Below are 25,907 nucleotides of genomic sequence, written 5' to 3' on the forward strand. Positions count from 1 at the left end.
CACCTGTACTCCACAAAATTAAAAAATTTAAAAGAAATGGACAATTTTCTATTTAGGTACCACATACTAAAGTCAAACCAAGACGAGAAAAACAATTTAAATAGACCAATAACACCTCAGGAAATAGACACAGTCATTAAAAGTCTCCCAACCAAAAAAAGCACATGACCAGATGGCTTCAATGCAGAATTCTACCAGATTTTCAAAGAACATTTAATACCAATACTCTTCAAATTGTTCCACACAATAGAAACATACAGAATATTATAAAACTCCTTTTATGAGGCTATAGTTACTCTGATTCCCAAGCCACACAAAGATGCAACAAAGAAAGAGAGTTACAGATCAATCTCCCTCATGAACATTGATGCAAAAATACTCAATAAAATATTGGCAAATCGAACACATCAAAAAATTATCCACCATGATCAAGTAGGCTTTATCTCAGAGATGCAAAGATGGTTCAACACATGAAAATCTGTCAATGTAATACACCATATAAAAAAACTGAAAGAAAAAAACCCACATGACCATCTCATTAGATGTTGAAAATGCCTTTGACAAAATCCAACACCCCGTCATGGTAAAGGTCTTGGAGAGATCAGTAATACAAGGAACATACATAAACATAATAAAGACAATTTACAGCAAGCCAACAGCCAACATCAAATTAAATGGAGAGAAGCTCAAAGCAATTTCACTAAAATGAGAACAAGACAAGGCTGTCTACTCTCTCAATATCTTTTCAATATAGTACTTGAAGTTCTAGCCAGAGCAATAAGAAAAAAAAGGGAGATCAAAGGAATACAAATTGGAAAGGAAGAAGTCAAATTTTCGCTATTTGTAGACAATATGATAGTATACATAAGTGACCCCAAAAATTCTACCAGGGAACTTCTGCAGCTGATAAACACTTTCATTAGTGTTGCAGGATACAAGATTAATTCAATAAAAATTTAGCTCTCCTACATACAAATGATAAATGGGCTGAAAAAGAAATCAGAGAAATATCACCTTTTACCATAGTCACAAATAATATAAAATACCTTGTGGTAACTCTAACTAAGCAAGTGAAAGACCTGTATCACAAATACTTCAAGTCTTTGAAGAAAGAAACTGAAGGAAATATCAGAAAATGGAAAAATCTCCCACTCTCATTGATAGGTAGGATTAACATAGTTAAAAGGACAATCTTACCAAAAGTAGTCTACTGACTGAATGCAGTCTCCATCAAAATCCCAACACAATTTTTCCCATACCTGGAAAGAACGATACTCAACTTCATATAGAAAAACAAAAACCTAAGATAGATAAAACAAACCTCTACAGTAAAGCAACCTCTGTAGGTATCACCATCCCTGATCTCAAGCTCTACTATAGCTATAGTCATAAAAACAGCTTTGTATTGGCAAAAAATGATCTGTGGACCAACGGAATCAAACTGAAGACCTGACATTAATCCACATGCCTATGAACATCTGATTTTTGACAAAGAACCTAAATTGTACAATGTGGACTGTATTTATGGTTTAAGGTTTTACTTTGATGCTAAAGGATCTTCAATTAAATCTTTAACTCAAATTTTTAAGGCTCAGATTGACAGGGATAAAACTGTAAAATTCTAATCTTATACAAACTATGAACTTGGTATAAACTGTAGAAGATAATTAAGACAAGGAAGTTAATTGTGAGTTGTAGTTAGATAGGCCCATAGGGCTGAGGAAATTGGCTCAGACCAGTAGCCACGGTATGCACATAATGTACTTCCTTAAGAGCCAACCTGGAGTCTGCCTGAGGGCCTAGCAACAGGAGCTATCAGAGTTCCTGGTCACTGTCAGAGGTTCTGACTGCTGTCAGAGTTCCTGATCATGAAGAGTCTGCCTAGGACCTAGCAACAGTCCCTGTCTAAGTTCCTGATCATGCCCAGCCAATGAGGGATGACCACACAGACTAGGCACTGGGAGGGGGGTATATAAGGGCTTCCCTGTTATTGAATAAGAGAGTTTGTTATTTCCCTTCAATGGACTCTTGGTATCTGTGCCGATGATGCTGTGCATTCTCACCCCCTCCCCCAAGGGAGCCATTAGAATCTAAGCAACAGTCAGTTATTTTATAAATGATCAAACTTTTTACTGTGCTCCAAACTGTGGTTTTGGTAATGCTGAGTATAAATGTAATTCATTTACAGAGGGGCAAGCCATAGCCTTCTATACATGCTATCAAGGACAAGCACGAAGCAAGTAACTGAAAATAAGTAAAGTTTGTTTAAAATCAGGTATAGTTAATTAATTAAATGATGTCCCTCACACTGCTCAGAGAGATCTGCTGAATATGGAATGTAGACTATTTAACAAGAAAAGCTTCCCCTGATACACAAAAATACTAGCTTCTAGAATCAGCTTCTAAGACTATTCACAAATATGGTGGAAAAACATACTCCACCTTGACCTTTCCTTAGTTGTGCTAATGTGGACAAATGGGCTCATACCTGGCACACAATTTACCCACCTCCAGGTCCATGCCAAAATGTGGACACTATTGAGTTAGATGCCCTACTCTGCCCAGCCAAGGTAGGACAGTTTTCCCTAGTTCCTCCTTCACAGAAACATCTCTCAGACCTCATGAGTCTGGTGTTTGAAGGTAGATGCTCCCCTGTGTGGCAACCAAAGTCTTAATAGTGTCTTGTGTGTCACATCCAAGAAGTGACAGCCCTGCTCCCAACAGAGTCATAGAGACGACCATGGAGAATTCCAGATGGATGCTTAGGTATCAGGTAAGTCTCTGTCATTTTAACTGATACAGTGGTAGTTTTGATATACTTCCTACTCAAATTTGTCTCTCTGATTTCTGATGGTGGTGCTAACAAGTTGTTGTTTTATAAGTTTAGCAGAAGCAAGCAGACCTACCCAGCTCCTCCCAAAAAGGCTACAGCTGCATCATCAGTCCACAAAATATGTGAAAATTATGTGTTGATTATTTTTAAATAATAGGTCATCTGCTGAAGAAGGCAGACTCAAGACAGGGTCATCTTGCTGACAGGCTTCATACTGAAAAAGATATCCTCACAAACTAGGTTTAAAGGAAAACCAAACTGAAGCTATCATGCTATTATTCAGCAAAAAGAAAAAAAACTTTTTACTATTCATTTATTAAAGGAACTTGCTTTTCAATCATTCTTCCTATTAACCAGCCATATATGTCTTCTGGTAAATGATTGGATAGAAAAAAAAAAGGATTAAAGTTTATATAAGTTTGAGGGTCTTAGGAAGGGATATATTATGTACACACAAGTTGGAAATGTCTGAGGAAGTGACTTAAGGTATGTGAAAATAAGACTTAAAGATTTCTAAGTTTCAGAGTTTTATGTTAGTAGTATGTGGAGTTCTAATAAGCTATTAATCTAGCCTTGGCAAAGCACTGGCTACTATTATTATCGTCACAGGCCAAAATTTTTAATTTTCTTTCATAGATTACTAAACATAGACTTAAAAGGGCTGCTGGCTGACTCTGCTGAAAATATCCATGTCATATATATGACATATATATGTATATGTATACACACACACACACACACACACATATATATATATATATATATATATATATATAGAGAGAGAGAGAGAGAGAGAGAGAGAGAGTGAGAGAGTGTGTGTATAAAATTTGGCCAGAAGAAAAAGTATTCATGTTTGTAACTGAGCACCATCCTTTTGGTCCCCAAGTTTTTACTAAGTCTATAAAGTACAAGTCTACCCCATTTATACACAAACACTGGTTTTGTTCTTTTATACAATGAGGATTTAAGCACTGATTATAAACAGTGTTCATGACAATATATCTAAAACTTATATCTCTGAGAGTAATTTAAAAAATTAATGTAACCGTCAGGAAGTCGTGACTTGAATCCACCTATGACAGATCAAACAGGCTCCTGAAAGAAGCTCCTGTCAGTTAACAGTTCAAGCTTTCCTCCCTACTGCCTATCCCTGAAGATAGACTCTCTCTTTCTCGTGGTCTTGGGACTCAATCGGCCTCCTGCTGTCGCATGATACTGAACTACATACAGTCTTTCCATCCTGTAAAAGCATTCCTAAGAGAACTTTAAGTGCTAAATAAATTAGGCATGTATGTTGGCATTTTTCTTTTCACATACTCCATAATACCACAACTACCAGGACTACAGGCCTGGAAGACTGTTTCCTGTTCACAGAGCACTGCATGGATTGGACCTTCAAGAAGATACTTCTCAGTAGAGGACCATCTTAATCTAGAATTAATGTTCAAATGAACAAAGGTACCAACAATAGAAAAAAGCAGGAAATATGAAAAAGCAAGGCCAAACAAATCCTCCACAATATCATAAGAAACCAACAAATGAACTCAAAGATACTGAGAGAGGCCAAGTGCCAGATGAGTAGTTCAAAAGTCAAAAAGATGATGTCCTAAAAGAACATAGAAACAAGCAAGCAAAACCAACTGGGCATTGAGAAAAGATGCAACACTGTACAGGAAAACAAAGGCTGAAGGACAAGGACAACAGCAATTATATATATATCAAAGACTCAGTACCAAGAAAGTCAAATCCTAAATGGAAACTGAGATTCTTCCAGGGGCAAGAACACATAGAAATGTTGGAAATGAAAAACACAAAACATCCAATAAAAACACAGGGGAAAGTGACCCCAGGAGAACTGACAAAGCAGAAGACAGACTATCAGGCATGAAGGATGTGATTTCAGAACACTGCATTAAAATATCAATAAGGAATTAATAAGTAATAAACATGACCACAGTGTCCAAACTCTGAGATATTTTAAAGAGACCAATGCAAGAACCTGAGGGAGAGGAGATGCTAAACCATGTACTAAGGACATGGGGATTTAGCAGAAACTATCCAGGTCTGTAGAAAGAAAGAAAGATTCCTACAGTAGTCATTTAGATTCTTAAAAATATGAGAACAGGGTGGAGCCTCTCCTTGTCATGTTAGAGTCAATGTGTGAAAACAATATAAGACTGTCTGTGGACTCACAGAATGGACAGACACAAAAGTTGTTTTCCCTCTTTGATCTCTACCTGACTAAAAAATAAACAAAAGGAAAGCAAAGGTCTGTAAGATGCATAATGAAGGAGGAAAGTTTGCAAATGAGTTTCACATTTCTGTGTATAAAGTTCATTATACTCAAAGGAATTACATGTGCACAGAGGAGCACGCACTGTCATGTAGCCAGAATACCCTTAGCACAGTCACACAAATACTTACAGAAAATTATCAAATATATCCGGTTTGGTCTCAAAAAACATATGGCTTTTGTAGAATCCTTCCATTGTGATGTAAATGGGGACAAATGCACCTAGGATCATGTCAGCCTTCATATAGGTGCTGGGCTTCCAGTAATCAAAGCATCTCTGATGATTCATTTCACCTAATGTAAACAAAGACTGCAGGAGTAGGAAGAGACAAAGCAAAGGAAGGGACATGTCAGGGTCTGCACCACACAGAGACAATGCCCTGCAACTAGACTGAGCTGTGGAGATGATTGACTTAGGTCATGGAACAGGCTCAGACCTCAACAGTGTCAGAGAAGACTCTGTATGCTACAGCTGGCTCCTGATGTTGCATCAGGCTCTCAGGCTGCACATAGTCTATGGTTCTCATGACAGACAGGGAGCACCAACAGAAGCAAAGTCCAGACAACTGAGGGTAAGTCAGAGTGCTGAACTTCTCCTCTAACTGTAACTAGAGTGGCCCTGAATGGGCTGGCTTTTCTTGATTCTATTCCCCTCTCACACATGTGCTCTGGGGATCTCCTAGTCCTGGGGCTCTGCACCTGCATCCTCTATCGTGGTGGAAAATATGTTTGTTTCTTTCCTTCTTCACCCACCTCTATGATTTCATAATGGTCCACAGTGGCTTTGAAGAGTGCCATAGCCAGAGACAGAATTGTAGGTCATCAATCCAGATTGTTTTAATTAGATTGCTGTTTTGGAAGACACAGATAAAAATTATAAACACTGAGAAAAAGCAATAGCTGGCCGCCACAAAGCATGCACTTGTAATATTCCATACAATGATTTAACAAGAGGGTGTAGTGGTGATGACAGTTTCTAGTGTCTGCCATTCAGAAGCACAATGAACTTGTATCTATCTTGAGTTCCTGGTCTCCTTTCTCCTCCTTGTAGAAATAATTATGAAGATGGAGAAAGGAATAAGGACATTCCAGACAAATACAGATCATTTCCCACCTCAACCATTCAAAATATTAAGATTCCCAAGCAGTATTCTGTGTTCTGCTATTAGTAGACTCTGGTACATCCTTTCCCCTCTACATTTTTAAAAATTCACAGTGAAATAGAATCATACTTGATTTATACACTTCTTCCTCTCTCCTGTAATGCTATTCATCAGAAATACCATTGATATACTGTTATATATTATGGATAATTATTATATAGTATAAGACAAATCAAATTTTGTATATGTATATAAGTTAGATAGGTAGCAACAATTTATGAAAAAAAGAGGCCATGGATTTTCAAAGGAGTAACGAGGACTACACTGGGGAATTTGGAGTACATAAATGGAAGGAGAAATAATGCTATAAATTAAAAAATGGATGTCTCTTATGTATAACCTTACAAAATTTTGATTATTGGAATCCTTAAAAAATATACAAAGTACTTTTCAATTCAACACTGTATATTTAGTAGTAGTAGTAGTAGTAGTAGTAGTAGTAGTAGTAGTAGTAGTAGTTCTGCACCCAGCTTGAAGTATTTCTTTAAATTACCCCTCTGTTGTCACTGAAATGTGTTCTTTGACAAGCAATTCCTCAACACCCTGATATTCAGCCTCTAACAGTCACCATTCAAACTTAGGTCAGGGGATTGACTTTAGGATATAGTTTTGAATGAGGTCAGAGAGCATTTGATTTTTTGTGCCTAGCTCATGTCCCTGAACATAATCTCTGCATTCATCTGTATGTTCAAAATAATAGGATTGCCTTTCTTGAAATGTTGAATAGTACTTATATGTATGTAGGAATATATATATATATATATATATATATATATATATATATATATATGCATGATGCATGTAACAACAGTAACTGATGATAAAATTCCTGGCAATCAAAGAGCCCATGAATGACTGTATGAGAAAATTTGGAGGGAGGAAATGAATGTGAGAGCAGGCATGATTATATTACAATCTCAAAACCAAAGAAAAATGTTTTCTCTGCATAAAAAAAATCAAATAATACAATATCTTGCATTCATGAGTTGAAGGACAATCAAGTCATTTCTAATTGTGTGCACTCTAAATTATGCTTCATTAAACATGAATGGAGATGTGTCCTTGACCAGAACATGTCATGTGTTGTTTTCATATGTATGATGGTGGAATCACTCACTTAGTGTATACAGTGACTTCTCTAAGTGGTGGTATTCTAATTGTACTGAAATTTGATTTTGATTGTATGTTAATAAATAAAGTTACCCGGGGTCAGAGCTATTAGAGCCATAGCAAGAGTGTGGCGGTGGTGGCACACACCTTTAATCCCATAGATCTCTGTGTGTTCAGGGTTACAGCCAACATTGGAGACATATGCCTTTAAGACCTGGGGGGCTTTACATACAGACAGTGATGAGGCAGTCACATGTTTGGGTTTACAAACAAGGAAAGGCAGGTTACAAATCAGAAAATTTAAATAAAGTGGTTCAAAGTCTATATAATTCAGTTCAAAAATCAGAATTGTATGATATTCTGTTGGTATTAATGGATTTTTCAGAACCTCTCAACATAGTAACTGACTCTCAGTATGCTGAAAGATTTGTGTTACATATTGAGACTGCAGAATTTATCCCTGATGCTTCAGAATTAACTTCACTATTTATTCAATTACAAGATACAATCAGGAAAAGGAATCATCCTTTATATATAACTCACACTCGATCCCATACTGGTGTGCCAGGCCCTCTAGCACAAGGCAATGATGAAAATGATAAATTATTGATAGGAAATGTGCTGGAGGCCTCAGAATTTCATAAAAAACATCATGTCAATAGTAAAGGTTTAAAAAAGGATTTTTCCATAACCTGGCAACAAGCCAAAGAAATACTAAAGAAATGTCTTACTTGTTCCTTCTACAATCAAACACCATTACCAGCAGGATGTAACCCAAAAGGTACTCAGAGAAATGAAATCTGGCAGTTGGACGTGTTTCACTTTGCAGAATTTGGAAAATTGAAATATGTACACCAAACCATCGATACTTATTCAGGATTTCAATGGGCAACTGCTTTGAGTTCTGAAAAAGTTGATTCTGTAATCACTCATTTGCTAGAAGTTATGGCCATCATGGGTATACCTGCACAAATCAAAACTGAAAATGCTCCATCATATGTCTCTGTTAAAATGAAACAGTTTTTTGCTTATTACAATATAAAGCATATTACAGGCATACCACATAATCCTACAGGTCAAGCAGTTATAGAAAGATCAAACAGAACTCTAAAAGATATGCTAAATAAACAGAAATAGGTAACAAAAACTCCCAGAAATAGACTGCATAATGCTCTTCTAACTTTGAATTTTCTGAATGCCAATGAGAAAGGAACAACAGCTGCAGAGAGACATTGGATAATAGAAAAAACTACAGAATTGAATCAGCCTATATACTTTAAGGATGTGCTGACCTCAGAATGGAAACCAGGGTATGTATTACATTGGGGACGAGGTTTTGCTTTTGTTTCTACAGGAGAAGATAAGCTGTGGGTACCATCAAAATTGATAAAGGTTTGATTTGAACAAGAGAGACCTCTTAATTAGAGGAGGTGATAGTTCATCAACCAGCATGAACATCCAATTTAAACTAACTTGCATCAATAACACATGCCTTTTCATTTAATCAGATAATAACTTGCCAAAAAGGAACAGCCCCAAAATTAGTCTTGGGGAAAGGTTTTTGTTTTTGTCTTTTAGGAGAATGAAGGTTAAGGAATCTGAAGAACACTGGACAAATAAGACAACTGAAGAAAAGGGACAAATCATCTATCCCAAGAAACATAGTGAAATGGCGTATGGGTATATATTATCTAAAAATTTCATGTCTTCCTAAATGTTTGTTTCTGCTTTTCTCTAAAGATTTGACACTATAGTCCCAATTCAATTAAAATTTAAAGCTGACTTTGGAGTTGGAGAATGGCTCTCTCCTTCTTTAAACTCAAGCATGTTGTTAAAAAGAAAATGCAAACTCCCTGTATCATGCCAGAATAAAAGAGCCATCTTCTGCTATGGTACAGGACAAAAGCAAAATTAATTAAGGGACTATTCTATTACTAATCTCAACTCTTTGATTCTATTCTGATTCTTTAAACTTTTCTTAAAGTATGAATTTTATATCAAAATTTACAAGATTAACATATATATATATATATATATATATATATATATATATACATTTTAAACTTTGTTAAGATATGAATGGTCATATAGAGTACTAACTAATTCTAGAAAAAAAAGGCTTCAATTACCTGCATATATATGTCTTTCTGTTTGAGTCTCTTATCAGTTTTCTGCAGGAAATCATGGCCAGGCCTAACATCAACTGAAGTCTCCAGGAAGAAGATGGGGCCCCAGAACAACAACAATTCCACGTGGACAATAATAATATCATTAAACTGACAAACATCATCCACAGATCAGCTTTGAACTACAAGGTTCAAACTAGCTGAGATGATCCAGTCTCAAAGACTACTTGAATAAGGACTTGAGATAAACCCTGAACTTTGGCAATATACACAGACTGGATAATGAAGGATATAGTTACCTCTCCAAGAAATTGACAATTAACCTAAAATTTTTCTTTCAGGATAAAGAAAACCCATACCCAGCAGGAAGCAATTTTAAGAATATGACGCCCACATTCCCAAAGAGGTGGTGTGGGGCGGGTGGTTTTTTGGTCTTTTTAATGGGTTTTGGTTCTGGGATAATTTTCAGTGTTTAGGGGGGTTGGATACAAGTTATTGTCAAGGGTTAGAAAAAAGGCTAAGCAAAGGAGATTAGATTTAAGGTTCTTGTTTAAAAAAAAGAAAAGAAAGAAAAGAAAAGAAAAGACAATTACTAGTTTTAAATACTTTACATTGGATTGGATTGTTTTATATTGTATACAAATTTGAAACTGATATTGTTAGAAAATGCTGTATGTATATTTCTAATTGTATTTATACCATTCATTTAACAATGTAATGAAATTTTCTGATCCTTGAATGTTATTATTACCAACTATTAGGATATAAAGAAATGAAAGTTAGTAGTTAGACATTACAGTAGAACTTGTAGTCATATTAGATATGTTTTAAAAATTGAGCAGAGATGTTTTAGATAGGTCATCTTCAAACCCTTCAGAGATCTACAGAATATGGCATTTAAAATGTTTTAATAACTTAGAAAATTTTTCTTTTTTGAGACATGTCGGCTCCTGGCAGTACCAATCTACTTCAGAGAAAATATGGGCATTGAAGAAACTGCATATGGAGTCAACTTTCATTGTGGCAAAAGTTAGCCACTGGACAACAAAGTATCCTCGAATCAACAGGACAAAATGGACAGACAGAACACGAAACAAAGGACTACTGATTCTTGCCAAAACAAGTGTGGTTATGGCTTTATCAAAAGGCATCTTCTGAGGCCAGGACAATATGGCACCATCTCTGAAGTGGCCTTCGCAATCAGGTAAAGGTACAGTGCCCTTTTCTTCGAAGGCAGCTTAACAGGCAGAGGTCTCATGGCTTCTGTTGTGCAATGGAACAGCAGCTGAAAGCTCACACCTCTCAATAGTAGACTGGCATTTAATAGAGGGATGTGGAGAAGAAGGGAATGTTGAGATGAAGCCATATATACACAGCCAAGAAGAATGGACAGTTGAATTAAAAAACTGTGAACAATTTCCAGAATTTAAAATCCTGAATCATGACAGGACACTAGTGGAATTCAGGTGTTTCTGATATGTGGACTGCTCTCACCCAATGTGAGGTTGAACTGTTGACCTTGTGTACATCCTACTTCACAAATGAGTCTGTCAGATACACTAAGCCTATAGGCTGAAGATGATGCCCCAACACTGCGGAGAAACCTCAGGTGACTGCCCAGGTAGCTGGCTGTTTCTGTCAACTCACAAAATTTTTGGAAGTTGCTTGCATTCACTTCCTGTTTTTATTTTTGTTAGCTAATATTATCCCATACTTGGGTCTCTAAGGGAGTTGAAGATTAGTTAGTTATGGTTGAAGATTACTTAGTTATAGTTGAAAATTAATTAGGATAGAAAGTGCATTAGATACATCTTGGATTTACCAAAATAGGATTGATAATGGAATTATTTTCTCTGATTTGTCAAATACCTGTTTAGGTATTTATTACTTGTATATATTGTATATAGTTATTGTACTTTTGTATATAGTTTTTCTTTTGTTAGTTATAACCTTTTGCTTTTTTTCTTTTTATTAAAATAGAAAAGGGGAAGTGAGGTGGTATTCTAATTGTACTGAAATGTGATTTTGATTGTATGTTAATAAATAAAGTTACCCGGGGGTCAGAGCTATTAGAGCCATAGCAAGAGTGTGGCGGTGGTGGCACATGCCTTTAATCCCATAGATCTCTGTGTGTTCAGGGATACAGCCAGCATTGGAGATATATGCCTTTAAGACCTCGGGGGCTGTACATACAGACAGTGACGGGGCAGTCACATGTTTGTGTTTACAACCAATGAGAAGGCAGAACAAAATACTATAAAAAGACGGACAGACAGGATATAGCTCTCTTTTGGGAAACTGGGACACCGCAGGAGGAAGGGTGAGATTTTAGCTCTGATCTCTGACCTCTTGGCTTTCTCTTTTACATTGGTTCTGTGTTTCTTATTTAATAAGACTGTTGGTTACATCTACAAATCTATTTTTAACTGACTGAGGAATTTTGTGATATTTTCCTTGATAACTGTGTAATATTAAATTCTCTCTGTCTTGGATAGGGTTTCTATTACTCTTATGAAGGAAAACATTTAATTTTTGTGGCTCTCTTACAGTTCAGAGGTTTACTTCTTTATCATCAGGGTGAGAAGCAAGGCAACAGGCAGGCAGACACGGTGCTAGAGCAGGAGCTGAGAGTCACTACATCTTGACTTGGAAACAACATCATGCGGTCTGATTCACTGAGTGGGCATGTATGAGAACTCAAAGCCTGCCTCCACAGTGACACACTTCCTCCAATAAGGCCACACCCATACCAACAAAACCATACCTTCTAATAGTGCCCCTCTGTGGAGAGCCATCCCTCCCCCCTACATTTCCCCCAGAGTACTCTTGAGTAGGAACAGCAGGAAATATTAGTTAGAAGGATAGAGAGGAGAGAAACAGAGACAAATGCAGGATAGCCTCATAGGGCCTGGATCCCAGTCCATCAGGACATGATTATTACTGCACTAGCGTATTTAAAGGGTATTAAAGACCAAGGGGGGAACAAAAGGCCTCCCACCAGCACAGCCAAGTGCATACCACTCAGATACTTGCACTCAAGCCTATGGTCTAATTATCCTCTCTATGCAGACCTACTGGGTAAATCCACTAGGAAACCTAAAAATGGGCTCCAACAGGTGCCTCCTTTCTTAATATATAAAAAAAATCCTGAGAGCTCACAGGAATCTCCATAGTTGTCATACCTCCAAGTATGGGAGTAGAGGATGATAAAGATGGCATTTCTTGACGGGCGTGGTGGCACACGCCTTTAATCCCAGCACTCGGGAGGCAGAGGCAGGTGGATCACTGTGAGTTGGAGGCCAGCCTGGGATACCCCAAGTGAGTTCCAGGAAAGGTGCAAAGCTACGCAGAGAAACCCTGTCTCGAAAAACCAAAAAAAAAAAAAAAAATTAAAAAAAAAGATGGCATTTCTTTTTTGAAATGGGTCTAAGATGATTACAGCAGTCTAGGCTGCATCAAGCCCTTTAAATAATAATAATAAAAAAAACTCCTGATGCAAGTGTATCAGACTGAAAAACTCCCATAGTGTAATCATTGACATTAACAGGTTAACATAATTCTAACATAAATATTACTGTACATAGTTACAATTCGCTCAATCTTACATCTTAAAACAAACTCTTAATACACTCATTTGAATTTCTTGCTAAAAAAAACATAGGATAAACTTCTGATGTATTCACATCAAACATAAATACTTCCTTAACTTCAACAAACCATGGTGCATTATATCAATAGGTTAATATAATAATTCTAACATGAACATTACTATACACCATTATAATTCCTACAAATATACATTCAAAGGCAGTATTCTCACGAAACTCATCAATACTTTCTTATAAACCTACATACAAAAACAATTTCTTAATAGAACTATACAAAATATAACATTAATTCACTCAGGTAACACTAAAATATTTTTAAATTTAATAGACTAAGGAATATTAACACTCCCCTTTTCTTTATAATTTTTTAGAAAAAAGAAAAAACCCAAACTTCTCCATTTTTAACCAGTTTCATTTTTACCTAAACAGTTCCATTTTAACACAAAACAATTCATGAATCACCACAGTTAGTAGAGCATATGTGCATACACAAAACTGAATCTTGAGCCTATGTAAAATTAATAATAATAATAATAATAATTTTCTCCATTTTAGCAGTTTCATTTTTAACACAAATAATTTGACAAAACTCTTTCGAAGTCACCACCATGGATACAGTCTATATGCATAAGTAAATTCAAACTGTCCCATTGTAATGAAATCATTACTGTCCAACTCATTTCTTAAGTCTAAAAATTCAAATAATAAATTATGGTACCAGCCTTCCAAATATGAAGAAACCCATAACCAAAACCTTTTTGTAGTTTTATTTCATTTTTTTGTAAGTTCAAAAAGTTCAAATAAATTCTGGTACTAGAATTCCACTTCCAAATATGAAGAAACATTTTACTGTCAAAAACAATTTGCAGTTAACAATTTTAGTTCAAACAAGCATATCTGCTGCTTTCATTCTCAGGCCAGAGACACTTTTGTTACAGCAGCATTTTATGGCAGTTTTTCCTACAGGGTGAAAGCTATTAGTTCCGTGAGAGCTGGTGGTAGAAAGTCCTCTCTAAAGAGACTTTCTTTTAGCTATCAAATAGAAACTGCAATGTTTTTACTGCTAGGTTTTTCCATACTGTATTGATGTTCTGCAGGTCTCAGCTGTGGATGCCTGGCCATGGCTGTTGTGCTTGCTTTGGCATCTGCCATTCTTAGCAGCTTCTGAAGTTTCTGAAACCACTCAGATTGACAGCCAACAGTCTGTTATGGATGCTGTTTTCTCTGTCCCAGGTTCCTTCACCACACACATTAAGCATAGACTCACATTCAACATTAGCACTTTTTCACAAACTCACATTCAACATATACTTATTTATATTCTTACAAGCTTTTATTCTTAAGGAAACTCTACAGGACTATCTTAGCAAATGTACTTCTTATATTCATACAAGTTTATGTTCTTAAAGAAATTCTATAGGACTACCATTCACACCTTCAGCAACATAGCAGGATACAAAATCAACTCAAAAAAATCAGTAGCCCTCCTATATACAATGGACAAAGAAGCTGAGAAGGCAATTAGAGATACATCACCCTTTACAATAGCCAAAAATGACATAAAATACCTTGGGGTAACACTAACCAAGCAAGTGAAGGACCTATATGACAAGAACTTTAAGTCCCTGAAAAAAGAAATTGAAGAAGATCTCAGAAAATGGAAAGATCTTCCATGCTCATGGATAGGCAGGGTTAACATAGTAAAAATGGCAATCTTACCAAAAGCAATTTACAGATTCAATATATTCTCACTACATGTCTTAAAGGAATTTTATAGATCTATTTTACAAACTTATACTCATAAGAACTAGTAAGGAAACTTTCTATAGTGCTACTATAAGCAAACACCTAACTTGGAAAAAACCTAAAAGATTTCTTAACATTTACATTATTTTCCAACAAGACAGAGAGTAATTTTTCAAACTCACAGAAAGAATGAGAAGAAAAACCTTCTAAGGGGCATATCATACCTCTAAGTGACTTAGCTCTTTGAACAACATAGTATCATTGTTAAGGCTGTAATCCTTGGTGTAAAGTTATTTTTCCTAGTCATCTTTCTCACCAGGCTCTCTTAGCTGTTCCTGAACTGACAAAAAATGCACTCAGGAGCAAACAGTTTCTAACTAGAGGCTGTTCCTTTACACAAATTCAAAACAGCTCCCTGTTCCATAATTCAGACAATTGTTTGTGTTACAACAGAACTTTTGGTTTGCTTTACAGAAAGCTTGGCTTTGGGATGAGGGTAAAATTACCATATTGAACTGCTGTAAAGCTCTTAGCAAAAATTTCTTGTGCAGCTATTAGGCAATATAAGGCATTTTCTAAAAGGAGCCTGTATGTCAGATCTGCTACTGGTCAAAGGCAGAGCAGCTCCAAGCTCACAGTCTTTTTAGATTTTCATAGGAACTGACATTCAACAAACTCTTAAGACAATTTTCCTCCTTCTTAATTTTTTAAAAGATGCATTTTAAGTTCACTATGAACTTCTTTAAATGCTGCACGTGTTTCTCTGGAATCTTAAATACAACTCAAACTCATAAGCTTTTTTTTTCCTTTAAATTATCTCTTGTGAGGCAAGCTGTTTATTTATTTTCAACTTTTTGGAAAGTAAACCTAAGCTTTCTAGCAATGCTTGGGAAAGAAACTTCATTTTGAATTGAAAAAGTGTTTCTGAGCAGGATTGCCATCTTTCGTGGAAAAACCACCTTTCCCAGAATGCATTTCTCTTATATCAGCCTGTAGCTAGAGTTTTCCTGCCTTGCCCACAGTCAGGACAAATCTTTGTCTCCTGCCAGTCCCACAGTCGCTCAGACCCAACCAAGTCAACATAGAGACTTATATTGCTTCAATCTTTATGGCCATGGCAGGCTTTTTACTAACTGTTCTTATAGCTTACATTAATCCATTTCTACAAATCTATACCTTGCCACATGGCTCATAGCTTACTGGCATTTTCACATGCTTCTTGTCCTGGTGGGTGTCTGGCAGTGACTTCTGCCTTCCTATTCTTTTATTTCTCCTTTCTGTTAGTCCCGCCTATACTTCCTGCCTAGCCATAGCCAATCAGTTTTTATTTATTGACCAATCAGAGCAACACATTTGCCATACAGACCATCCCCCAGCACAGCCAAGTGCAGACCATCTCAGACACCTGCACTCAGGCCCATGGTCCTAATCATCCTCTAGGCAGACCTGCTGGGTAAAGCCACAAGGAACCCGAGAACAGGCTCCCACAGGACATACAGAACATTCCACAGCATCAGCCTACTGTTGTGAGCTACCTTTCAGACTCCATTTCCCACAAATCTTTTTGGATCTGAAAGTCAACTTCTGGTTCCCTTTTACCAGGCTTGTTTTCATGCTTCTAGCCTGGGAGGTTTGAGTCAAGTTTTTTGTTTTGTTTTGTATTCCACTTTTTCAGCATGGGACATGGAGAGATTTCTGTTCTCCCTGAGCTGCCCTAGCTAGGTGATTTTCTTTCATCTGATACTGGCCCCAGATCAGATTCACACATGCCCCATTAATGTGCACAGAGGGGAGCATCCCTAATACCAAAATTCTCTCTGAGCTTGTTCATTTGCCTCAGCTAGTCAGTGAAAAGGAACAAAAGCAATTAAAGCAGAGCTTTCCTACAGCTCCTTCAGAGACACTTTCCCTGAAAGATCTTTATCTAGTCCAGGTTGTTCCTTCCTCCCAGAAGCAGAGCTTCAGATGCCTCAGGCTGCAGTTCTGTTCCTCTGCTAGCTGCCTCTGGAGGTAGGAGCTTTACTCTGTTTCTGTTTTCAGGGTCTGTGTAGTTTGTGTTCATAAATCAAGCTTCTGCTTTTCATCAAGGGAGGTTTTTTAATCCCTAAGCTCACATTAGGACAAGTGTACTTCCCTAATCAGACCTTTCTCCTGGATTAGTTCCCCAGTGGTTTGTGTTCATCTGTCTGTGCACTCTCAGACAGTAGCTTATTCATAGGGGCAACAACCCCTGAGGGCTTCACTCCCTCACCTCACTGGGAGTCAGTGGGGGAAACCAAAAGTGCTTGAAACAAAGCTTTTCTCAGAAAGATCCTTTCTCTGAGAGAAAAGAGTTTTACTCCTGGAAAGTTCTTCATTCTGTCCTGGCTCAGATCTTCCCCCCAGATAGAGTTTCTGATGCTGCCTCTACTGCTGCTGCAGACAGGGCTCAGCTTTATTGCTTTCTCCAAGCCAGGAACTTCCTCAAGCTGCCCTGCACTTTCTCGAGCATCTTTGGTTAGGTTCTAATTGCGGAGGGACTTTTGATCACCCTTTACTGGCTAGAAGAGTCAGAACTTGGAGACCCCAGCCACTTCCTGAGACTTAGAGACTGGCCCCCAGCTTCCATCCTGCCCCTTGACTTCCCTTCTGGACCAGAGGTGAGTATCAGGGTCCAACCCGGACCCCATCCCTGGGCACCAGCCACTCTGGGAAGACCTGGCCAACTTGGCCCCAGGTTCTGGCCAACGGGCAGGTCCCCTTCTAGCTCCACCAAGAGGGATCCCCTTTTCCAAGCCCCCTGGCAGCCCATGCAATCGCCGCGCCCTGCCCCCATGCCCATCTGCCAGAGACCCCAGCCACTTCCTGAGACTTAGAGACTAGCCCCCAGCTCCCATCCTGCCCCCAACTTCCTTCTGGACCAGAGATGAGTATCCAGGCCCAACCCGGAGCCCATCCCTGGGCACCAGCCACTCTGAGAAGACCTGCCCGACTTGGCCCCAGGTTCTGGCCACCGGGCAGGTCCCCTCCTAGCCCCACCGGGAGGGATCCCCTTTTCCAAGCCCCCCAGCAGCCCCTGTAATCTCAATGCCCTGCCCCCACGCCCATCTGCCCGAGACCCCAGCCACCTCCTGAGACTTAGAGACTGGCCCCCAGCTCCCATCCTTCTCCTGACTTCCCTTCTGGACCAGAGACTTCCAGTCTAGATAAGAGCTTCCATCCTGCCCCAGAGTTCCCATTTGGACAAGAGAACTCCCTTTTGGACAAGAGAGAGAGACTTCCTGAATCTGTCAGCTCTTTCTGAACCAAGTACAATGATAAGACCAAGAAGGCACCACAAGGAGATGGGCAGACGTCAAGGCAGAAGTACATACAACAAAATGAAGAGCAATACAGCATCACCAGAACCTAGCCCGCCTCCAACATCTTGACCTGAACATCAAAAATTGGAAGAAGCAGAAAAAAGTAGCCTTATGAGTAACATCATGAAGAAGGTAGAGGCTTGTGTAGAGGAAAAGACAAGAAAATTGGAAGAACGCTGTAAACAACTAGAGGAAAGGGCAAACAAATTAGAAGAAAACAATAAAGTCCTGGAAGAAAACAATAAAGTCCTGCAAAAAAAAAAACAATAAAGTACTAGAAGAAAACAATAAAGTACTGAAAGAAAATTATGAAAAAAGCAATGAAACAAACAAAGGGAACAGTCCAAGACCTGAAAAGGGAAATTGAAAAAATAAAGAAGACACAAACAGAGGGAATGCTGGAAATAGAAAACCTGAATAAAAGATTGAGAACTTCAGACGAAAGTATAACCAACAGAATGCAAGAGATGGAAGAGAGGATCTCTGGCATTGAAGATACAGTAGAAGAAATAGTTTCATCAGTCGAAGGAAACACTAAAGCCAACAAAGACATGAACCAAAATGTCCAAGAAATTTGGGACACCATGAAAAGACCAAACCTATGAATTATAGGGATAGAAGAAGGTGAAGAATACCAACTCAAAGGCACAGAAAATATATTCAACAAAATTATAGAAGAAAACTTTCCCAAATTAAAGAAGGAAATGCCTATAAAGATACAAGAAGCCTATAGAACACCAAACAGACTAGACCCCCCAAAAAAAGTCCCCTCAACACATAATAATTAAACAACTAAATGTACAGAATAAAGAAAGAATATTAAGAGCAGCAAAGGAAAAAGGCCAAATGACCTATAAAGGTAAACCCATCAGAATAACACCCGATTTCTCAATGGAGACTTTGAAAGCCAGAAGGACCTGGACAGATGTAATGCAGACACTAAGAGACCATGGATGTCAGCCCAGACTAATACACCCAGCAAAACTTTCAATCATCATAGACGGAAGGAACAAGACATTCGAAGACAAAGCCAGATTTAAACAATACCTATCCACAAACCCAGCCCTACAGAAAGCACTAGAAGGAAAATTCCAACCGAAGGAAGTCACAGGCAATAGATAAAGCCACAACAGTAAACCCCAAAGAAGAGAAGTACACACACACTACCACCAAAAATAACAGTGATGAACAATCACTGGTTGTTAATATCCCTTAATATCAACGGACTTAATTCACCTATAAAAAGACATAGACTTACAGAATGGATACGAAAGCAGGACCCATCTTTCTGCTGCATACAAGAAACACATCTCAAATTCAAAGACAGACACTACCTAAGAATAAAAGGCTGGGAAAAGAATTTCCAATCAAATGGTCTGAAGAAACAAGCGGGTGTAGCCATTCTGATATCCAACAAAATAGACTTCAAACGAAAATCAATCAAAAGAGATCAAGAAGGGCATTACATCCTCATCACAGGAATGATCCACCAAGATGAAGTTTCAATTCTGAACATTTATGCCCCAAACACAAGGGCACCCACATATGTAAAAGAAACATTACTAAAGCTTAAACCACATATAAAATCCCACACATTAATAGTGGGAGATCTCAACACCCCACTTTCACCACTGGACAGATCTCCCAAATCGAAACGTAACAGAGAAATAAAGGACTTAACTGATGTCATGACCCAATTGGACCTAATAGATATCTACAGAACATTCCATCCTAACAAGAAAGAATATACCTTCTTTAAGCACCCCATGGAACTTTCTCTAAAATCGACCACATACTTGGCCATAAAGCAAATCTCAACAGATACAAAACAATTAGAATAACCTCCTGTGTTCTATCAGACCACCATGGTTTAAAGTTAGATTTCAACAACAACAAAAACTACAGAAAACCTACAATCTCATGGAAATTGAATAATGCTCAACTGAATCACCAATGGATTGTGGAAGAAATAAAGAAAGAAATTAAAGACTTCCTAGAGATCAATGAAAATGAAGACACCACATACCCAAACTTATGGGACACCATGAAAGCAGTGCTAAGAGGGAAATTCATAGCACTAAATGCCCACATAAAGAAGTTGGAGAAATCCCACACTAGTGACTTAACAGCACACCTGAAAGCTCTAGAACAAGAAGAAGCAAAGTCTCCCAGGAAGAATAGACACCAGGAAATTATCAAAGTGAGAGGTGATATTAATAAATTAAAAACTAAGAGAATAATACAAAAAATTAATGAAAAAAAGAGTTGGTTCTTTGAGAAAATCAACAAGATAGACAAGCCCTTATCCAAACTAACCAAAAGACACAGAGAGAGAATCCAAATCAACAAAATCAGAAATGAAAAGGGGGACATAACAATAGACATTGAGGAAATCCAGAGAATTATAAGGTCATATTTCAAAAACCTCTACTCCACAAGACTGGAAAACCTAAAAGAAATGGACATTTTTCTGGATAGATAACATATACCTAAGTTAAATCAAGACCAGATAAACTATTTAAATAGTCCAATAACCCCTAAGGAAATAGAAACAGTCATTAAAAGTCTCCCAACCAAAAAAATCCCAGGACCAGATGGTTTCAGCGCAGAATTCTACCAGATCTTCAAAGAAGAGTTAATACCAATACTCTCTAAATTGTTCCACATAATAGAAACAGAAGGAACATTACCAAACTCCTTCTATGAGGCTACAATTACCCTGATTCCTAAACCAAACAAGGATGCAACAAAGAAAGAGAACTACAGACAGATCTCCCTCATGAACATTGATGCAAAAATACTCAATAAAATACCGGCAAACAGACTCCAAGAACACATCAGAACAATTATCCACCATGACCAAGTAGGCTTCATCCCAGGGATTGAAGGATGGTTCAACATACAAAAGTCCATCAATGTAATACACCATATAAACAAACTCAAAGAAAAAACACCACATGATCATCTCACTAGATGCAGAAAAGGCATTTGACACAATCCAACACCCCTTCATGATAAAAGTCTTGGAGCGATCAGGAATACAGGGAACATACCTAAACATAATAAAGGCAATTTACAGCAAGCCAACAGCCAACATCAAATTAAATGGAGAGAAATGCAAAGCAATTCCACTAAAATCAGGAACGAGGCAAGGCTGTCCACTCTCCCCATACTTATTCAATATAGTACTTGAATTCTAGCCAGAGCAATAAGACAACATAAGGAGATTAAGGGGATACAAATTGGAAAGGAAGAAGTCAAGCTTTCCCTATTTGCAGATGACATGATAGTATACTTGAGTGACCCCAAAGATTCCACCCAGGAATTGATAAAGCTTATAAACACCATCAGCAACATAGTAGGATACAAGATCAACTCAAAAAAATCAGTAGCCCTCCTATATACAATGGACAAAGAAGCTGAGAAGGCAATTAGGGATACATCACCCTTTATAATAGCCACAAATGACATAAAATATCTTGGGGTAACACTAAGCAAGTGAAGGACCTATATGACAAGAACTTTAAGTCCCTGAAAAAAGAAATTGAAGAAGATGTCAGAAAATGGAAAGATCTACCATGCTCATGGATAGGCAGGGTTAACATAGTAAAAATGGCAATCTTACCAAAAGCAATCTACAGATTCAATGCAATCCCCATCAAAATACCAACACAATTCTTCACAGACCTGGAAAGAATAATACTCAACTTCATATGGAAAAACAAAAAACCCAGGATAGCCAAAAGAATCTTGTACAATAAAACAACTTCTGGAGGCATCACAATCCCTGACTTCAAGCTCTACTATAGAGCTACAGTAATAAAAACAGCTTGGTATTGGCATAAAAACCGACATGTGGACCAATGGAATCGAATTGAAGACCCTGACATTAACCCACACACCTATGAACATATAATTTTTGACAAAGAAGCCAAAAGTGTACAATGGAAAAAAGAAAGCATCTTCAACAAATGGTGCTGGCATAACTGGATATCAACGTGTAGAAGGCTGCAAATAGAACCATATCTGTCACCGTGCACAAAACTGAAGTCCAAGTGGATCAAAGACCTCAACCTAAATCCAGCTACTCTGAACCTGCTAGATGAGAAAGTAGGAAGTAGTCTTGAACGCATTGGCATAGGAGATCACTTCCTAAATATAACACCAGTAGCACAGACACTGAGACAAACAATCAATCAATGGGACCTCTTGAAACTGAGAAGATTTTGTAGAGCAAAGGATATGGTCAACAAGGCAAAGCGACAGCCTACAGAATGGGAAAAGATCTTCACCAACCCCACATGTGACAGAGGACTGATATCCAGAATATACAAGGAACTCAAAAAATTAGACATCAAAACGACCAACAGTCCAATTGAGAAATGGGTTTTAGAACTAAACAGAGAATTCTCAACAGAAGAAACTCAAATGGCTGAAAGACATTTAAGGAATTGCTCAACATCCCTAATCATCAGGGAAATGCAAATCAAAACAACTCTGAGATACCACCTTATGCCTGTCAGAATGGCTAAGATCAAAAACACTGAAGACACTTTATGCTGGAGAGGATATGGAGCTAGGGGAACTCTCCTCCACTGCTGATGGGAATGCAAGCTTGTACAACCACTTTGGAAATCAATATGGCGCTTTCTTAGAGAATTGGGAATCAATCTCCCCCAAGATCCAGCTATACCACTCCTGGGCATATACCCAAGAAATGCTCAATCATAACAAAAGAGCACTTGCTCAGCTATGTTCATATGAGCATTGTTTGTAATAGCCAAAACCTGGAAACAACCTAGATGCCCTTCAACTAAAGAATGGATAAATAAATTGTGGCACATATACACAATGGAATACTACTCAGCAGAGAAAAACAATGACATCATGTGTTTTGCAGGCAAATGGATGGATCTAGAAAAAATCATCCTGAGTGAGGTAACCCAGACTCAGAAAGACAAATATGGTATGTACTCACTCATAGCAAAATGATAGATGTGGAAGAAGGATGACTGGACTGCTACTCACATCACCAGTGAGGCTACCTAGAAAATGGGACCCCAAAAAAGACACGGAGAAATGGATGAGATCTACATGAACAGCCTGGTCACCAGTGGGAGCAATGAAGCGCTACGGCCGAGGGAAAGAGAGCGGGAGATCCTAGCTGGATCAAGAAAAGAGAGGGAGAACAACGAATAGGAGACCATGGTAAATGAAGACCACATGAGAAGGTTAGGAAGCAGAGAGCTAGGGAGGCCCATGGAGATCCACAAAGATACCCCCGCAAAAGACTGCTGGCAATGGTCAAGAGATGGCCGGGACTGACCTATTCTAGTGATGGGATGGCCAAACACCCTGATAGTTGTGCCATAAACCCCATCCAAGGACTGAGGAATCTGGATGCAGACATCCACGGCTGGGCCCCTGGTGGAGAGCTGGGAGTCTAATTAGTGAGAAAGAGGAGGGTTTATATGAGCGAGAATTGTTGAAGCCAAGGTTGGATAAAGCACAGGGACAAATAACCAAATGAATGGAAGCACATGAACTATGAACCAAAGGCTGAGGGGGCCCCAACTGGATCAGGCCCTCTGAATGGGTGAGACAGTCATTTGGCTTGATCTGTTTGGGAGGCAGCTGTGCAGTGGTGCCAGGTTCTGAACTCGTTGCATGAGTTGGCTATTTGAATCCTGGGACTTATGCAGGGACGCTTGGCTCGGTCTGGGAGGGGGGGGACTGGACCTGCTTGGACTGAGTCTATCAGGTGGATCCTGGTCCTCGGGGGAGACCTTGATCTGGAGGAGGTCGGAATGGGGGATGAGCTGGGGGGAGGGAGAGGGAGGCAGGAGGGGGAGAGCAGGGGAATCTGTGGCTATTTTGTGGAACTGAATGGTGTTGTAAAAGAAAAAAAAAGAAGAAGAGTCAGAACTTTAGCAGAGAGGATTTGCCCTGTTCTAAGAGGTTTGTTGTTTTTTTCGTAGAGTGAACCACAGGTGAATTCCTGCACTAATATCTCCAGGCGATTCTTACTTTTTGTCCTTACAGAAAGAGAAACGGAGAATGTTCTGAAAGCTTTTCAGTTTTTTAGACAGACACTAAGTATTTTAAAGAAAGCTTTTAGCTTGAGAGAAACACAACCAAGATTTTTACTAGTAAGTTTTTAGTTTGACAGAGACCAATCTTTGCCAAGACTTCTAAACTTTGGTTTATTTCAACCACGTTTTTTACCTCGGGGAGAATTACTTTCTTCTGCCACTAGAGAACAACAGCTACCAATAGGAATCTCTTTTCTGCCCAATAAGCTTAAGGAAGAGCTTTTTTCTGCCTGTTAAGCTCAAAGAAGAGCTTTTTTTCTTCCCAGTTTGTGGTCATAGCCCTAAAATTAGAAAATTAAAGACTTGATTTCTCTGTTTTGTAGCTTAATATAAGTTTTTCTTATGCTATTTTTCTAAATTTTTCTACACTGCCTTACTCTAAGTATCTTCCTGCACTGTATTGCTACACTCTACATTCCTTATATTTGATACATAGAAATTAAGAGAGAGAGAGAGAGAGAGAGAGAGAGAGAGAGAGAGAGAGAGAGAGAGAGAGAGAGAGAGAGAGAGAGAAATCTTGACAGAGAATATTCTATGCTGCAGCCTTATACTCAAACATCTTTCCAGGCTATTTTTTCTTTTTCTCTTGAGGATAACACCCCCTGCCCTATTTAACTTTTTTCACTACAAAACCAAGTCAGACCCTCTTTACCTGGAAGGGCCTAACTCTTTCTTTCACCTAGCACGTTGGATATTTCTGTTTGTCTTAATCCCTGTTCAATGGTTACGTCTGTGGTGGTCCCCCACATTTCCCCCAGAGTACTCTTGAGTAGGAGCAGCAGGAAATATTAGTTAGAAGGATAGTGAGGAGAGAAACAGAAAAAAATGCAGGATAGCCTCATAGGGCCTCGATCCTAATCCATAGGGCCTTGACTGTCTCTAACCTACGGTATTTAAGGGAATGCCAAGAGGTGGAGCACAAGACCTCACCCCAGCACAGCGAAGTGCAGATGTTCTCAAACACCTGCAGTCAGGCTTGTGGTCCAATCATCCTCTCTATACAGACCTGCATGGTAAAGTCCCTAGGAAACCTGAAAATGGGCTCCAACACCCTTCGCTTTGGGAGCCATTTTCTTTTAAACCATCACATTCTACTCACTGGCCTCAAAAATTGTAACAAATTAATGCAAAATACTTTCAGTCCAACTTCAAAAGTCCCCATAGTCAGTAACACTACCAAACTCATTAAAAAGTCTGAACTTCAAAGTCTCTTCTGAGATTCATTTAATATCTTAACTCTAATCACCTGTAAAAATCAAAATACAAAGTCAGATAATATACTTCCATCATGAAATGATGGCACAGGATATACATTACCATTCCAAAATGTAGAGAAGGGAGCACAATGAGGAAATATTGGACCAAAGCAAGATCAAAAACCTGCTGAGCAAACTCCAAACTCTGCATCTCTATGTCTGATGTCAGAAAGCTCTTCAGATCACCAACCATGTTCAACTTTGTTCACTGCAACACACTTCTTTCTCTTGGGCCATTTGCACTCCCTGTTATCAGCTCCCCTAGGCAGGTATTGCAAGGCTCTGGCATCCCCAACATCATAGAGCCTCCAACGCAATCCAGGCTGCAACTTCAAAGCT

The 25,907-nt window shown here is 38.5% G+C and overlaps 1 protein-coding gene across 1 annotated transcript in view; it reads right to left on the minus strand.

Moving 5' to 3' along the window:
• Positions 1-25,907, minus strand: part of LOC121826500 (vomeronasal type-2 receptor 116-like) — a 182,257-nt gene that overhangs the window by 32,003 nt on the left and 124,347 nt on the right. Inside the window, exons 6-7 of the mRNA XM_076560910.1 lie at positions 5,880-5,975; positions 5,258-5,436 (exon numbers count right to left, since the gene is read on the minus strand). Of these exons, the coding sequence (XP_076417025.1) occupies positions 5,258-5,436; positions 5,880-5,924 (224 nt within the window). The 5' untranslated portion in view covers positions 5,925-5,975. The remainder of the gene's footprint in view (positions 1-5,257; positions 5,437-5,879; positions 5,976-25,907) is intronic.

Source organism: Peromyscus maniculatus, chromosome 23 (assembly GCF_049852395.1).
Source record: "Peromyscus maniculatus bairdii isolate BWxNUB_F1_BW_parent chromosome 23, HU_Pman_BW_mat_3.1, whole genome shotgun sequence".
Classification (NCBI taxonomy): domain Eukaryota; kingdom Metazoa; phylum Chordata; class Mammalia; order Rodentia; family Cricetidae; genus Peromyscus; species Peromyscus maniculatus.